We start from the raw sequence: 15,666 nt of genomic DNA on the forward strand, positions 1-15,666 counted from the left end.
CCCCTATAGAACTGACATCATCACGGTTTAATTGTTGTAAGAAATACACATTTTTCTTTCGCAGAAAATGTTTAAAGTTGGAAATGTTTGTTGGTCAACATTTTATATATAACCATAAAGAATTCTTAATACAACATTTGTTACTATACTTTTTTTTCCAAAATTTTATTTCTATCGCAAATTTTGATAAACGTTTTTCTATGAAATTTTTTTCAAAATTTTTGTTTCTCGAACATTTTGCCAAGTTTTTATTATGATAAGAATTTTGTTTCTATAGAAAATATTAGCCAATTCTTTCTACTGAAAATTTTCATCAAATTAATGTTAAAGTTGATTGTTTCTATAGAAAATTTTGTTAAAATTTTATTTCTATAGAAAATTTTCTCAAAATTTTATTTCTATAGAAAATTTTGTCAAAATTTTATTTCTATAGAAAATTTTCTCAAAATTTTATTTCCATAGAAAATTTTCTCAAAATTTTATTTTTTACAAAATTTTATTTTCTTACAAAATTTTGTCAAAATTTTATTTCTATAGAAAATTTTGTCAAAATTTTATTTCTATAGAAAATTTTGTCAAAATTTTATTTCTATAGAAAATTTTGTCAAAATTTTATTTCTACAGAAAATTTTGTCAAAATTTTATTTCTATAGAAAATTTTCTCAAAATTTTATTTCTATAGAAAATTTTCTCAAAATTTTATTTCTATAGAAAATTTTGTAAAAATTTTATTTCTATAGAAAATTTTGTCAGAATTTAATTTCTATAGAAAATTTTGTCAAAATTTTATTTCTATAGAAAATTTTGTCAAAATTTTATTTCTATAGAAAATTTTGTCAAAATTTTATTTCTATAGAAAATTTTGTCAAAATTTTATTTCTATAGAAAATTTTGTCAAAATTTTATTTCTATAGAAAATTTTGTCAAAATTTTATTTCTATAGAAAATTTTGTCAAAATTTTATTTCTATAGAAAATTTTGTCAAAATTTTATTTCTATAGAAAATTTTGTCAAAATTTTATTTCTATAGAAAATTTTGTCAAAATTTTATTTCTATAGAAAATTTTGTCAAAATTTTATTTCTATAGAAAATTTTGTCAAAATTTTATTTCTATAGAAAATTTTGTCAAAATTTTATTTCTATAGAAAATTTTGTCAAAATTTTATTTCTATAGAAAATTTTGTCAAAATTTTATTTCTATAGAAAATTTTGTCAAAATTTTATTTCTATAGAAAATTTTGTCAAAATTTTATTTCTATAGAAAATTTTGTCAAAATTTTATTTCTATAGAAAATTTTGTCAAAATTTTATTTCTATAGAAAATTTTGTCAAAATTTTATTTCTATAGAAAATTTTGTCAAAATTTTATTTCTATAGAAAATTTTGTCAAAATTTTATTTCTATAGAAAATTTTGTCAAAATTTTATTTCTATAGAAAATTTTGTCAAAATTTTATTTCTATAGAAAATTTTGTCAAAATTTTATTTCTATAGAAAATTTTGTCAAAATTTTATTTCTATAGAAAATTTTGTCAAAATTTTATTTCTATAGAAAATTTTGTCAAAATTTTATTTCTATAGAAAATTTTGTCAAAATTTTATTTCTATAGAAAATTTTGTCAAAATTTTATTTCTATAGAAAATTTTGTCAAAATTTTATTTCTATAGAAAATTTTGTCAAAATTTTATTTCTATAGAAAATTTTGTCAAAATTTTATTTCTATAGAAAATTTTGTCAAAATTTTATTTCTATAATTTGTCCAATATTTAGTTTTTTCGCAATTTTTTGTATCTATAAGAATTTTTTGAATTTTTTTGGAACAAATTAAATATTGTCCATTTGTATTTGATTTGAAATTTGTATGCCCCATTTTTTATTGATATTTGCCTTCCCTCCCTTTCTATCAGTTTGCTATCAATCAATTTAATTTTGATTTCCCTTTGCAAGTGACAACATACAAACTGGGCAGGGTTTTTCAACAGCTAAATAGAAGTAGACCGGGCGAAAGAGAAGGGGGATATCTGGAGTCAGAGAAGAGATTACGTCGTTGTCCTTTTGCGATAAACTACCAACGATTACAAACTCGTTTAAGGCAAACAAGGAGTTGGAAAGCGCAGGCGCTAAACTTTTCCCTACTTACACATCCTACATTTGGGTAAATTTTCAAAGAAAATTTTTGGTGGAGAGAGGAAAAGGTAAGTGATAAAAAGAAAATGAAGTCAAGTGCGTGAAATAGTTTATCTTTTATAGTGGCCGTCATTGTGGGTAGGGGAAGGAGAAAGGGGAGATGCACAAGGTGTTATAAAACTTTTGGGTGAATTCAGCACAAAACATATACAAAGTGAGACACCAACCCTCGAACTAATAATTTACAATTATTTCTTAATTGAGGAAAATATTTTAAAGTAAATATTAACTTACTGGCATTCGTTCATAATCTCATCCTGACTGCGTACTTGAACTGGCGCCAGCGCCTCCACATTCTCCTCAAAATTGCCAAAACATTTGGTAATCTTTTCATCGAAAGTATTGACCAAATCTTCCAAACTGCCACCAAACGCTTCACCAAAATTATCGGTGGCATCTGCATTACCCTTGGCACCAGCATCCAATGTGGTAGACATCTCGGCGCTTAGCATGGTATTGCAATTGGGACTTATATTGCCTCCCACGTTATATCCACCATTCTTGCTGACATGGGCATCCCTCACGGCTTCCTCGAGCAGACGAATTTTATTTTCTTGGGCCGCCATGGGATCCTTGAGATTCAAGTTCAATGAGTCATTGATGGTATTTTGATTGGAGATGAAATCACAGCCGGCCCAGTCATCGGTCTCATCCATCTTTGCCAAGGGAGCCTCAAATTTAAGCTCGGCCATTTTCGAGCCGAGGTCACGCATGGCCTAAATAAACACTCAATTAAATAAACAAAAGTCTGAGACGGAGCAGTTTTATTCTTCTTTTTCTAGCTTAGCCAGTGACCACAACAAGTAAATACAAATGAGTTATCAGCACGAAACACTTTATTTTCAGCGGAGGGTATTATGCCGCAGGCAATAATATTCTTGAAATTTTATCACTGTTTCAATTATCTACAATTTTTGTTTTTTAATGAATTTTGCTGGTGCAGACATTTAACACTTAACAAACACAAACATACGCTGTACAGCTGGTTCTATTGATTAGTGGGTGGTTTTGCTGCTTGTTTTTTACTTTGATGTTGTTTTTTGTTCAATTAGTTAATTATAACTATTATTATTATATATTAAATATTTTTTCACTACGCGACTTTCAAACCGACTTCCTTGCTTCCTTCAGAGATACACTTAAACCCGACGGTGCGCGACGGAACACTTGGAGCACTGTGGATTTGTGGCTGATTGCTTTGGTTGCTGACGACGAATTATTTGACGAAGCTCGTTGGGGGTATGTTATTTGCGCATATTTACGAATAGGACAATGAAGGAATGACGATTTTCAACGAAAAAGAGAATGAAAGGTTGGGGAAAATCGAAAAAAAAAATATTTCTTCTAAAAGGAGACAGGTGATTTAAACTCTTAACGCCCTTTTCTGAAAAACATGTAATTATTGAAATATTCGTTGTTTTTTTCAATGAACACAATCAATGGCGTTTAAAATTATTTCTTTTTATTTTTTCTATTTTTGATCACTTGACAGAGAAGCACTGGGCAAAGCGAAAACAACAACAAGTCAATCGACACAACAATAACAATACTCTAAGGGGTCGGTTTATGGGCTGTTTGCAACAACCCCCTTTTGACAATCTATTCGTTATGCTTCTACTTGTTATTAAAGTTGACAGGGTGGGTGTTTTTTATTGGTTGTTGTTGTTTTTTTGTGTTATATATTTTTATACCCAGTAAACGTAAATACCGTACTACTAGTAAATTACTAGTATTTTTTATAGACTCTAGACCGAAAAACAGAGAAAAACACGTTCCGTTACCATCCGTTTCGAAAGCACACAACGATGAATCTTCAATGAATGTTTATGTTAAAATAAACCTGCGTTGAGTTAACGACGTAGTTTACTTTCGATAACAAAAACGTTTCTATCTTCACAGGGTGACACAAAGTAACAAAATGCTAAAGTACGGAAATTATCAACCATTTTCGGTCCCTAGCGACGGCACATAATTATGATTTTTAAGAATTTAACAATGATTTTAGCCAACGACTTCCATCTTGGAGGCGAGAAAAAGCCTCTTTACTCCATGATATTAACGTAATTTGATGGAGGAATATCATACGAACAATTTGGAGTATAACTTGAGTTGAGAACAAGGTTTCCAGATTTCATTTTAACATTCGTCGTAGGATGCATTTATAAGGTAAGGTCAACAGCTGAGTACAATTTTTTTATTTTTGTTTTGATATTGTAGAAAATTTAATGTCAAATGCTTACTACAGCTGTGATTTTTTTTCTAAAAATCTTAATAATAACAGTGTTTTAATGATGAAAATACAAATATAAAACACATTTGAAGAAGATAAGTTGTAAAACAAAGTTTATTTCTAAAACCATGTTTCCACTAGAGCCCAAATCCATTTGTTTTTAGATCTCCATGCCCCAAAAAAATTGTGTATGAATGTGTGTCATATTAACATTCATATATGCGCATGTACACTTGTGTATGCCATTTAAATCCCCAAAAACGCAGTGTAAACGGACAGGATTTGTTTTTAGAGTTAGTTAAATTTAGATGATATAAATTTCAATGTAAACATGCTATTACAGATGATTTTCTAACTTCAGTTATATTGTGACGACATCGCTTGAAACTCCAGTATCCAAAGTATTTCTCGGCATAATGATTTTTTTTTTTTTGATAGTTTGAAGCCTTTTTAATGAATTAAAGCTACAACTTTTTTTGTCAAATGTCATATATTATTTATCCTCAACATTTAATTTAGTGATTACATTTTCAAAATAATTAGTTATACTGTTTTGTGTCACCCTGTGTCAGATATCGGAAATTGCCCAAGTCGATAATTTAACGCAACAATAAAATGTTGCTGCAGCAATTTCCAGCCTCTACATGTTGCTTAAAATAATTGTGCAACAATGTTATGGACTATTCACAATGACTCATGATAAAATCCGTTTATGCACAATAACTCATTATATAAGCCGTTAATTCAAAACATGCACTGCACTGGGACCGTTTTATTTTAACACTACTTAACCATATGGAGGCCACCGTAGCACAGCGATTAAGTTGTCCGCCTATGACCAGCCTAACGAGAGAGTCAAAAAAATGTTCAGCAGTTGTGCCATCCTAATTCTGACGACATTTGTGAGTTACTATGCCACGGAAATGAAAAACTTCTCCCCAAAAAGGTTTCGCAATGGGGCACACCGTTTGGAATGGGCTATAAAAAAGGAGGTTCCTTATCATTGCGCTTAAACTTGAATCGGACAGCACTCATTGATATGTTAGTTTAATGGAATGTTCACTGTCTACATGAAGCCGGCTGTTTGTAAAAATAATATTGATTGTTATGAGAATTCTCTATACAACCCTAATAAAATATTAATTTCCAACAAAAATTACTACACTAACGACACAAGAACTTTAATCTTTTTCCAGCCCTCCCCCGGTATGAGATAACTATGAACATCACACAGGTCGGAACTTTGTGTGTGGTGTTCTTCGTTATTACGAGAAGCTTAGCTAGAAGCTACCGGAAGCGTCCACAGGTTGCAAATAATGGAATGCTCCATACGGAGTAGCTGCAAAGGCAGTCGCGAACAATTAGCAGTATCGAGTCTCAGTGAGAGGCCGGGCGGCACCGGCTCTTGCTTAAACACTGAGTGCCTATGATGATCGATATGACAAGGCGAGATATTGGCTCCTTTAAATAACCAATGGCCATCATGTTCCATCGGTTGTATAGATCGAAAAGAGCTTGCTCACCTATAAGAGTTTGACGAGGATCTCCACTTCCACATGCAAATGTGGCTACAACAGCAACAACATCTTTTTTCGTCTTGGCAACTTTTTTGTCATCTTGTCTTCTCCATGTGTAGGATTCCAGTCTATTGCGAATCTGGCTTTGTCACCATAATGATTGTACAGAGTTTTGCACTTTTAGATTCTGTTGTGATTTTGGCTTATTTTGGACCTTAATATATCCTATTTGAGTTGAACACTTTCCGCAGCAGGCGTCTTTTTTGTTTTTAAGTCACTTCACTTGTTGAAACAGCTTCCAATTACGCATTTCAAAAAGAGCAATTTGATGTTTTGCTTAAAGAAAAATCGTCATCAAACACACAAATGTGTAACATTATTAACATGTGCAAAGCACATATTTAAAACAAGTTTTCGAAACAAAAAAAAAAAAAAAAATACTAAAGTGATAAGCAATGGCAAATGAGAATAAATTTAATATGTGTCGATAAGAGCTTGAATCTTATGAATGACTTCCGATTGTTGCTGTTGCGAGAGATCTTAATGAGAGTAAGAGTGGTGGATTTTATCTAATTGCGGTTTTGTACTTCTTAAACATTGTACATGGACATTTGAACACTTTCGAATTGTTTATTAAGGTAGTTCTTCACAATAAGGATTTCAATTGTGAGCTACTGGGAAAGTTTGCAAGAGACCAGCAACACATTACATAGGTTAGTATGCACGCCTCTATACGAAAACCAGGGGCCAAGTGACCGCATACCTGAACGGGTAAAACCGTTCGAATTCTCGCTATTGTGAATTATGTATTTCTTTATTGAAAGAGAATTTTTGAATTTTAAGAACGCAAATGTTTAAGTCGATTGTTATTTATAAAAAAAAATTCTTTAAAATGCTTATAGAAGGGGTATAACATCCATTAAATACGAGATGAAATTTCATTCGATTCGAAAGCGCACTCGATCACGTATACGGCCGAATTACCGAGTGCGCTTTCAAATCGAATGAAATTTTATCTCTTTTTAAATGGGTGTTATACCCCTTCTAGAAGGAGTATAACATCCATTAAATACGAGATTAAATTTCATTCAATTCGAAAGTGCACTCGATCACGTATGCGGCCGAATTACCGAATGCGCTTTCGAATCGAATGAAATTTCACCTCTTTTTAAATGGGTGTTATATCCCTTCTAGAAGGAATATAACATCCATTAAATACCAGATAAAATTTCAATCGATTCGAAAGTGCATTCGATCACGTATGTGGTCGAATTACCGAGTGCGCTTTCGAATCGAATGAAATTTCATCTCGTATTAAATGAACATAAAAAATTTCTAATTGTTTTCCATACTAAGTTGGTTCATGTCTGGTATTGTACCCTCACCTAAGAACCGTTGACGACCCACGCAAAAAAGGACCATGATTTGCGGATCTGCACCAGGAATGCTCGCACTCTTTATAGATAAGGTGCAGTAAACGCTCTGGCGGTTGTGTTAGAGAAGTACAAGGCAGATATTACCGCCTTACAGGAAGTGCGATGGGCGGGGAATGGCATCACTACAACACCAAACGGTGACGAACTATACTACAGCTGCCATAACACGAGGATGAATTTGGCTGAGGATTTGTGGTTAGTCGGAGACTGAAACACCTTGTCTCCAGCTTTACTCCGGTGGATGAGAGGCTAGCCACAATCCGCATAAAAGCTTAATTCTTCAACATCAGCCTTACTTGTGTATAGAATGTTTACCTCCTAGTCAGAATGAGGTCCAAGTAGCGGTGACTCGACTAAAGAACAACAAGGCAGCAGGAGCCGACGGGTTACCCGCTAAGCTAATTAAGACCGGAGGCGAAACTTATCTGCGCAATCTGGCTAGAAGAACGCGTTCCCGATGATTGGAACCTCAGCATACTATGTCCCGTACACAAGAAAGGAGACAAGAGGAATAAGTCTCCTCCCCATCGCATACAAGATACTCTCTCACGTTCTGTGTGAAAGATTAAAACCTAAAGTCAATAAGATAATTGGACCCTATCAATGCAGCTTTAGACCTGGTAAATCCACCCTGAACCAGAAATTCACACTGCGCCAAATCCTGGAAAAGACCCGAGAAGGACAAATCAACACCTACCATCTCTTTGTTGACTACAAAGCCACCTTCGATACTCCTTTACGTTCAAAGGTATTTCAAGCCATGTCTGAGTTTGGTATCCCTGCAAAATTGATAAGACTCTGCAGGATGAAACTTGCTGATACGCGTTCCTCAGTAAGAATAGGAAAGAATCTCTCCGAACCATTTAATACCAAACGAGGTTTCAGACAAGGAGACAGCCTATAGTGTCATCTCTTTTATATCCTGTTGGAGAAGATTATACGAGATGCAGATGTGAATAGATATGGCACACTAATCACAAGAGAGCATTTGCTGATCGCCTATGCCGACGATATCGATATCATAGGTCGGTCACCGGAAGTAGTAACTGCAGTCTTTGAAAGAATCGAAAGAGAGTCAGTGAAAATGGGTCTGGCAGTAAATGGAGATAAGACGAAATGGATGGTTTCCACTCCCAAAAAGCCTTGCACAACCGAGCAGATAAAGAACATAGAGAAAGTTGGGAACCACAAGATGGACCAGTTTGTGATAATGGAGAATATAGGCGACGTATGAACCATGAGCTGTATGAGTTGTATGAAGACGATAGCATAGTTACACGCATCAAAATACAACGGCTGCGTTGGCTGGGTCATGTTGTCAGAATGTATGAATAAGCTCCAGCAAAGAAGTCTTATGAAGGCAAACACGTTGGTACATGTAAACCGGGAAGACCAAAAGCCCGATGAAAAGATCAAGTGGTGGGAGACACCTCGAAACTTGGTGTCCGAGATTTTAGAATGAGCGCAGAAGATCTAGGCGCTTGGAACGCTATTCTACGTTCGGCTAGTGGAACAAATATTCTGTCATAGCCAATTAAAGTAAGTAAAGTATCTAAGAACCGGTGTCTGTTAGCCGCGCAATTACATAGAAAATGCTCCAACGTCTCGTCATTTTCCCCACATGCCCTACACAGGCTGTCAAACTGTCACGATATATTTGGACAGTCAGTCGTTGCTGTAGGCCCTGGCTGCAGGTCATGTGAGGCCGAGGCTTGTAGGGAGATGCAAGGAGCATCACGGACGTTTGGGCGCTGCTGAATACCTCTTTTACTACTCAAAACTCTCTAAAGTTATTTAACCTCCTAATCATTCTGAACTTCTGCAAGGGCCTGAGGTGGCTGATGCGGCTGATCTTTAGTCGATGAGACTTTTTCGGTTTCTATGCCTGCATTTCCTCTCTCTCTCTCTCTCTCCCCTTGTCTTCAGGCGCATGTGCGAGTCTATGTGTCGAAGTAATACCTCCCATACTTTTATTTTTCTCAGTCTTATTTTATTTCTTTCTAGGACAAACACAATGGACCAAATGTCTCCGACTGAATCGGTGTGCAACTGCGGTTGCCAGGCGCTTATCCCTCAATCTAACCTATTCCTGCTGTAAATGCCAATGTTCCGGAGCATAGACCTGATCCCTGAGGAAAACTCCCTTATCCCTCTTCTTTTCTCAAAGCTCTCTAAAGTCTTTCGACTCCCTAATCATTCTGAACTTCTGTAAGGGCCTGAGGTGGTTGATGCGGCGCATCTCTAGTCGGTGAAACTTTTTCGGTTTCTATGCCGACATTTCCTCTCTCTCTCCCTTTGCCTTCAGGCGCATGTGCGTGACTATGTGTCGAAGTAATACCTTTCATACTTTCATTTTTCTCACTCTTCTTTTATTTCTTTCTAGGACAAACACAATGGACCAAATGTCTCCGACTGAATCGGTGTGCAACTGCGGTTGCCAGGCGCTTATCCCTCAATCTAACCTATTCCAGCTGTAAATGCCAACCAAAACAAATGATCTTGAACGTACATAGGCGAAGACCTAAACAAAGAGGGCAAAATAGAAATGAACAACGAGAGTTATAAATTTTTTAAGCCTTAGAATATGTGGGCTTGGCGGTCCTTGACAAGCTGCCTTTAGGGGCTAAAACGCCGTTTACACTGGTCTTTAAATCCGGATTTAATGGCTTGATCATCTGTTTTCCCTTTATAAAATCAGCTGACGAGAGCCTTAAATCCGGATTTAATGAGCAGTGAAAACAGCGTTTGAGGTTGTTCCGAAGCACAGACCTGAACCCTGAAGAAACCTCTCTTATTACTCTTACATTGTAGTTTTGTTAACAGTGTGTTGTCTCTTCCTCCACCATTCTTTATTAAATTTTGAGTTATACTCCGTATTAAGCATTAGAATACTTAAGAACCCACTTAATATACACAACTACTTTTTGCTTTATCGTAAATTTGCTCATTATTCATACATATATATCATAATTATTGTAAAATATAATAAAAATACAGAAGTAACCACTGCCAATACCAGACATATAAACTCATCATACCGCATTCTGAAACATTCAGTGTGTAAACAGCAACATGAAGGGATCAACGGTTCTGGGCATCGTAGTTATCAGTGTTTTATTGTGGAATTTTGCACTAGCTGCCGATGACGACGATAAAGATCCAAATATTTTCACCACAGAAAATTTCAAATATTTCATAGAGACAAAACAAAAGGTGGAATTTTTATAATCAAACTCATTTTAAACTAATCATGGAAATTTTCAGTACAACTGGTCGGAGGCGGCAACAGAATGTGAGAATAAAAAAATGAATCTGGTCTCGATTGACACCAAAGCCAAATCAGATGATGTGAAGATAATTCTTAATGAAGCTTTCCTTAGTAAGCCATGTTTATCAAAAGTAATTATTTGATTATTGTTATTGATAATCTTTGATTACAGATAACAAAAAGCGAATACCATCAATGTTCATTGGAGCAAATGACTTGGTCGAATTTCGTGACTTCATATGGCTACCCAAGGGTGATGTTTTCACTTACACCAACTGGGAAAAGAACGAACCAAATAATTATCGAAAACTAAATGAGCGATGCGTTCATCTGGGCTACCACGGAGATGAAAAATGGAACGATATAAACTGTGCACGGAAACTGGGTTTTATATGTGAACAACTATTAAATCCCGAAGGTGGTGAAGCGGTGCCAAAGGTGTAGTTTTAAATTTAATACCTAAGTGAATGTAATGCAAGATTTGATTTTAATAAATCTAAGACTTAAAAAAATCCCAGAATATTTTCAAGCCGTGTTGGTGCTTCTATTAGTGCAGAATGTGTTGATTGAAAGCTAAAAATTACTGCTAAATCAGTAAAAGGCTCTAAAAATAGCTACGAATGTCTGGTGTGTGTCTTTATAAACTGAATTGACTTCCGGTTTACTTTATAGGTTAGGTTATAGTGATAGACTTGTTTCAAACTCATATAGACATTTTAGTCCATTGTGATCCCTGCGTAGCGCAGAGGTTAGCATGTCCGAATATGACGCTGAACGCCTGGGTTCGAATCCTGGCGAGACCATCAGAAAAAGCTTTCAACGATGGTTTTCCCCTCTGAACGTTGGTGACATTTGTGAGGTACTATTGGGTTGCCCAAAAAGTAATTGCGGATTTTTTAAAAGAAAGTAAATGCATTTTTAATAAAACTTAGAATGAACTTTAAGCAAATATACTTTTTTTACACTTTTTTCTAAAACAAGCTAAAAGTAACAGCTGATAACTGACAGAAGAAAGAATGCAATTACAGAGTCACAAGCTGTGAAAAAATTTGTCAACGCTGACTATATAAAAAATCCGCAATTACTTTTTGGGCAACCCAATATATATATAACAAGTAAAAGCGTGCTAAGTTCGGCCGAGCCAAATCTTATATACCCTCCACCATCGATCGCATTTGTCGAGTTCTTTTCCCGGCATCTCTTCTTAGGCAAAAAAGGATATAAGAAAAGATTTCCTCTGCTATTAAAGCGATATCAAGATATGGTCCGGTTTGGACCACAATTAAATTATATGTTGGAAACCTGTGTAAAATGTCAGCCAATACGAATAAGAATTGCGCCCTTTGGGGGCTCAAGAACTAAAATAGAGAGATCGATTTATTTGGGAGCTGTATCGGGCTATAGACCGATTCAGACCATAATAAACACGTATGTTGATGGTCAAGAGAGGATCCGTCGTTTCAGGCAAATCGGATAATAATTGCGACCTCTAGAGGCTTAAGCAGTCAAGATCCCAGATCGATTTTTATGGCAGCTATATCAGGTTATGAACCGATTTAACCTTATTTGACACAGTCGTTGAAAGTCATATTAAAATATGTCATGCAAAATTTCAGCCACATCGGATAGGAATTGCGCCCTCTAGAAGCTCAAGAAGTCAAGTCCCCAGATCTGTTTATATAACAGCTATATCAGGTTATGAACCGATTTGAACCATACTTGGCACAGTTGTTGGATATCATAACAAAATACTTCGTGCAAAAATTCATTCAAATCGAATAAGAAATGCGCCCTCTAGAGACTCAAGAAGTCAAGACCCACGATCGCTTTATATGACAGCTATATCAGGTTATGGACCGATTTGAACCATACTTGGCACAGTTTTTTAATATCATAACAAAACACGGCGTGCAAAAATTCATTCCAATAGGATAAGAATTGCGCACTCTAGAGGCTCAAGAAGTCAAGACCCAAGATCGGTTTATATGGCAGCTATATCAAAACATGAAGCGATATGACCCATTTACAATACCAACCGACCTACACTAATAAGAAGTATTTGTGCAAAATTTCAAGCGGCTAGCTTTACTCCTTTGGAAGTGAGCGTGCTTTCGACAGACAGACGGACGGACATGGCTAGATCGACATAAAATGTCGCGGCGATCAAGAATATATATACTTTATGGGGTCTCAGACGAATATTTCGAGTAGTTACAAACAGAATGACGAAATTAGTATACCCCCCATCCTATGGTGGAGGGTATAAAAACCATATAAAAACTTCTTCCCAAAGAGCTGTCGCACTGCTACACGCCGTGCGACAGACTATCAAAAGGAGGCCCCTTATCATAGAGCTTAAACTCGAATCGGACTGCACTCCTGATATGTAAGAAGTTTGCCCTTGTTTCTTAGTGGAATGTGCATGGGCAAAATTTCCATTTTTTTGATCCCACAGTAAATCGAGGAAGGAAGATGTAATTTAGTTTTTATCGTTGAACCACAAGCATCGCCTTAAAAATCCTAATAATAATAACGAATTTTCACCTGCGCTAATCCAGACAAGGGTTCAAACAAAAGAAAACCTATAGAAAGTGTGGGACATAAACACGCAGCAGATGTTCTATGGCAGAGATGAGTACATATTTTGGATATTTATGCGTATGTAAAATTATTTCAATCTGTAAGGGAAATATCACGAACATTTTTTCAATTAAAAATTTAATTGAAATTAAAAATGTTTTCAATTAAAAAAATAATTGAATCAATAATTTTTTAATTAAATCAAGATTTTATTCAATTACGATCGTGATTGAAATTCTGGCAATTTTCAGTTAAAAAATTAATTGATTCAATCATTTTTTTTAATTGAATTTGAACTTTTGTCAATTTTAAATAAAAGATTAATTGAAACGTTATTACCATTCATCTTGGTTCACTAGAGTATTGCTTGACTTATTGGACGCTTTACATGGCCAATATTTATTTAAACCAATGTTCCTTTTTTATAACAATCAACGTTATTTTTATCTATAAATTTGTAACACTGACTGAGTAATTTATTTTTATTAAAGTTATTTTTCAATTATTGTGGCTCATTTTTATTTACTTCACAAATAAAGCCAAGCTTTAAGGAGCATTTCACATCATTCCAGGTGCCATCATTGTACAGACCTATATGCACACAATGCTCATCATCTTCGAAATTATTGGGTTCATATTCAGCCCAATTGGTATAAACAAACTCATTGCCCGTTGAGTGCCAAACGTATTTGCCATTATCAGCCATATCACTGCCACCTATATAAAGCAAGGGTTTTTCTACATCTGCATACAAAACAAAATGAAACATTTTATGAAATCCAAGATGGAAACAACACCCATATTCAAATAACCTTTAAAATTGGTATTTATGACATCATTGAGATCCTTGGTCTTTTCAGCACTGTCTACAGTTATAATGCTCATATTCATGCGAGTGCATTCTGTTAGAGAACCAAACCAATTATACTGAAATTGAGTACATTAAGGACGATAGTTCAAGATAATCAGTTTTGAATCTCTATATAGTAAGAATAGTATACCTTATTTTGTGGCTCTATGTAGTATATCTTATTCATGGGCGATGTGTAATAGTTGGCCTCAGTTAATCCATTACTCTGTACCACGAAATAGGTAACCAAAAGTATGAAACACGCTATACGCTCCATTGTTCCCCAGAAATGACTAAATCAGGTTTGTTGGTTGCCTTTTCACTTCTACTTTTCATAAACCTAAATTTGAATATTGCGCAAATATAATGTACTCTGGTGGCTTTTGCGGTTTTTGCTCTCTTAATGTTTATTTTGATATATTTTATATATATATATGTTCAGGAATATAGTGATTAAAAGTTTAACCGCTAAACTCAAAAACAAACCTAAATTTAAATTTGTATACCGTCCACTATGGATGGTATATTTATTTTGTCATTCCTTTTGAAAAATGTAAAAATATCAAATATTCCACTTTACAATATACCAAGATACCTTGATCATTGTAAAATTCCTAGACATATGCGTCTGTCCGTCCGTCAGTTGTGACTACGCTACATACGTTGAGATCCCACTAGTTGGTTTCATTCTGGCCACTAGCGAAGTCCATAGACCTCTTCTCATCCCCACAAATCATACTGAAGTCATCCTCTCCATGCGTTCAGCGTTCACGTGACTCGAGGCTAAAGCCTTCAGCGACAACTGACGCAACCGCCCCTGTCTCAAATGAAAACCAGTAAGGAAAGGCAAAAGTCGGGCGGAGCCGACTATATAATATCCTACACCTACACTACAATTAAAAATTCGGGCAATATATAAATATATATGTATATGAGAATTATATCTAAATCTGAGCCGACTTTTAAACAGATCGTTTGAAAATTGTTGTTACTACGGCTATATAGGTGCAAATCCGACGATAAATATGTATGGGTGCTCCATCCAAATTCGAACCGATTTTGATGAAATTTCGCAGATATGTTTAGATCAGTAAACAATCCGTGCAGATCGGTTACAAATTGTGTTTATTACAGCCTTATAAATGTAAATCGGGCGATACATATATATTGGAGCTATACAAAAATCTGCAGATATTAATCCGCCCCATGCTACTATGGACATACACCTAAGCCAGTAATCGGCTTGTTGTGCGCTCTAAATACAAAACAGTAAAATCGTACTAAGTTCGGCCGGGCCGAATCTTGGGAACCCTGTTAAAAATTTTTACAAAATAAATCTATTTGAAGGGCATTATTTTATTCTACAAATCAGACTTCTTTCAAACTAGCAAATATGAAAGCTTCTAGGAACCGAATAAGGCGACCGTTTTATATGGGAGCTATATCAGGTTATAGAACAATTTGGAGTGCCTTTGGCAAAGTTTTAGGAAGTCTTCACAGAACACCACATGCAAAATTTTAGCGGCTTGTAAGGACCTAAGAAGTCCCATCGGGAGATCGGTTTATATATCAGATTATAGACCGATTTGGACAGTAA

The 15,666-nt window shown here is 35.0% G+C and overlaps 3 protein-coding genes and 1 long non-coding RNA gene across 4 annotated transcripts in view; 2 read left to right on the top strand and 2 right to left on the bottom strand.

Moving 5' to 3' along the window:
- Positions 1-3,326, bottom strand: part of LOC106081203 (fasciculation and elongation protein zeta-2) — a 74,584-nt gene extending 71,258 nt beyond the window's left edge. The window contains exon 1 of the mRNA XM_013243009.2: positions 2,423-3,326. Within this exon, the coding sequence (XP_013098463.1) occupies positions 2,423-2,901 (479 nt within the window). The 5' untranslated portion in view covers positions 2,902-3,326. The remainder of the gene's footprint in view (positions 1-2,422) is intronic.
- Positions 1,831-2,996, top strand: LOC131996846 (uncharacterized). The gene is made up of 2 exons (XR_009398039.1): positions 1,831-2,196; positions 2,252-2,996. It is a non-coding gene; the product is annotated as an uncharacterized LOC131996846 (long non-coding RNA).
- Positions 3,327-10,403: 7,077 nt separating the features above from the next.
- On the top strand, positions 10,404-11,158 carry LOC106081199 (lectin subunit alpha-like). Its single transcript, XM_013243003.2, has 3 exons — positions 10,404-10,584; positions 10,636-10,750; positions 10,812-11,158. Exons 1-3 carry the CDS (start codon positions 10,444-10,446, stop codon positions 11,081-11,083), a joined length of 528 nt encoding a protein of 175 aa, XP_013098457.1. The 5' UTR covers positions 10,404-10,443; the 3' UTR covers positions 11,084-11,158.
- A 2,552-nt stretch (positions 11,159-13,710) lies between these two features.
- On the bottom strand, positions 13,711-14,376 carry LOC106081200 (lectin subunit alpha). The gene is made up of 3 exons (XM_013243004.1): positions 14,221-14,376; positions 14,032-14,146; positions 13,711-13,963 (listed from the first exon to the last, which is right to left on the bottom strand). Exons 1-3 carry the CDS (start codon positions 14,344-14,346, stop codon positions 13,722-13,724), a joined length of 483 nt encoding a protein of 160 aa, XP_013098458.1. The 5' UTR covers positions 14,347-14,376; the 3' UTR covers positions 13,711-13,721.
- Positions 14,377-15,666: the final 1,290 nt, after the last annotated feature.

Source organism: Stomoxys calcitrans, chromosome 4, assembly GCF_963082655.1.
Source record: "Stomoxys calcitrans chromosome 4, idStoCalc2.1, whole genome shotgun sequence".
Lineage (NCBI taxonomy): Eukaryota > Metazoa > Arthropoda > Insecta > Diptera > Muscidae > Stomoxys > Stomoxys calcitrans.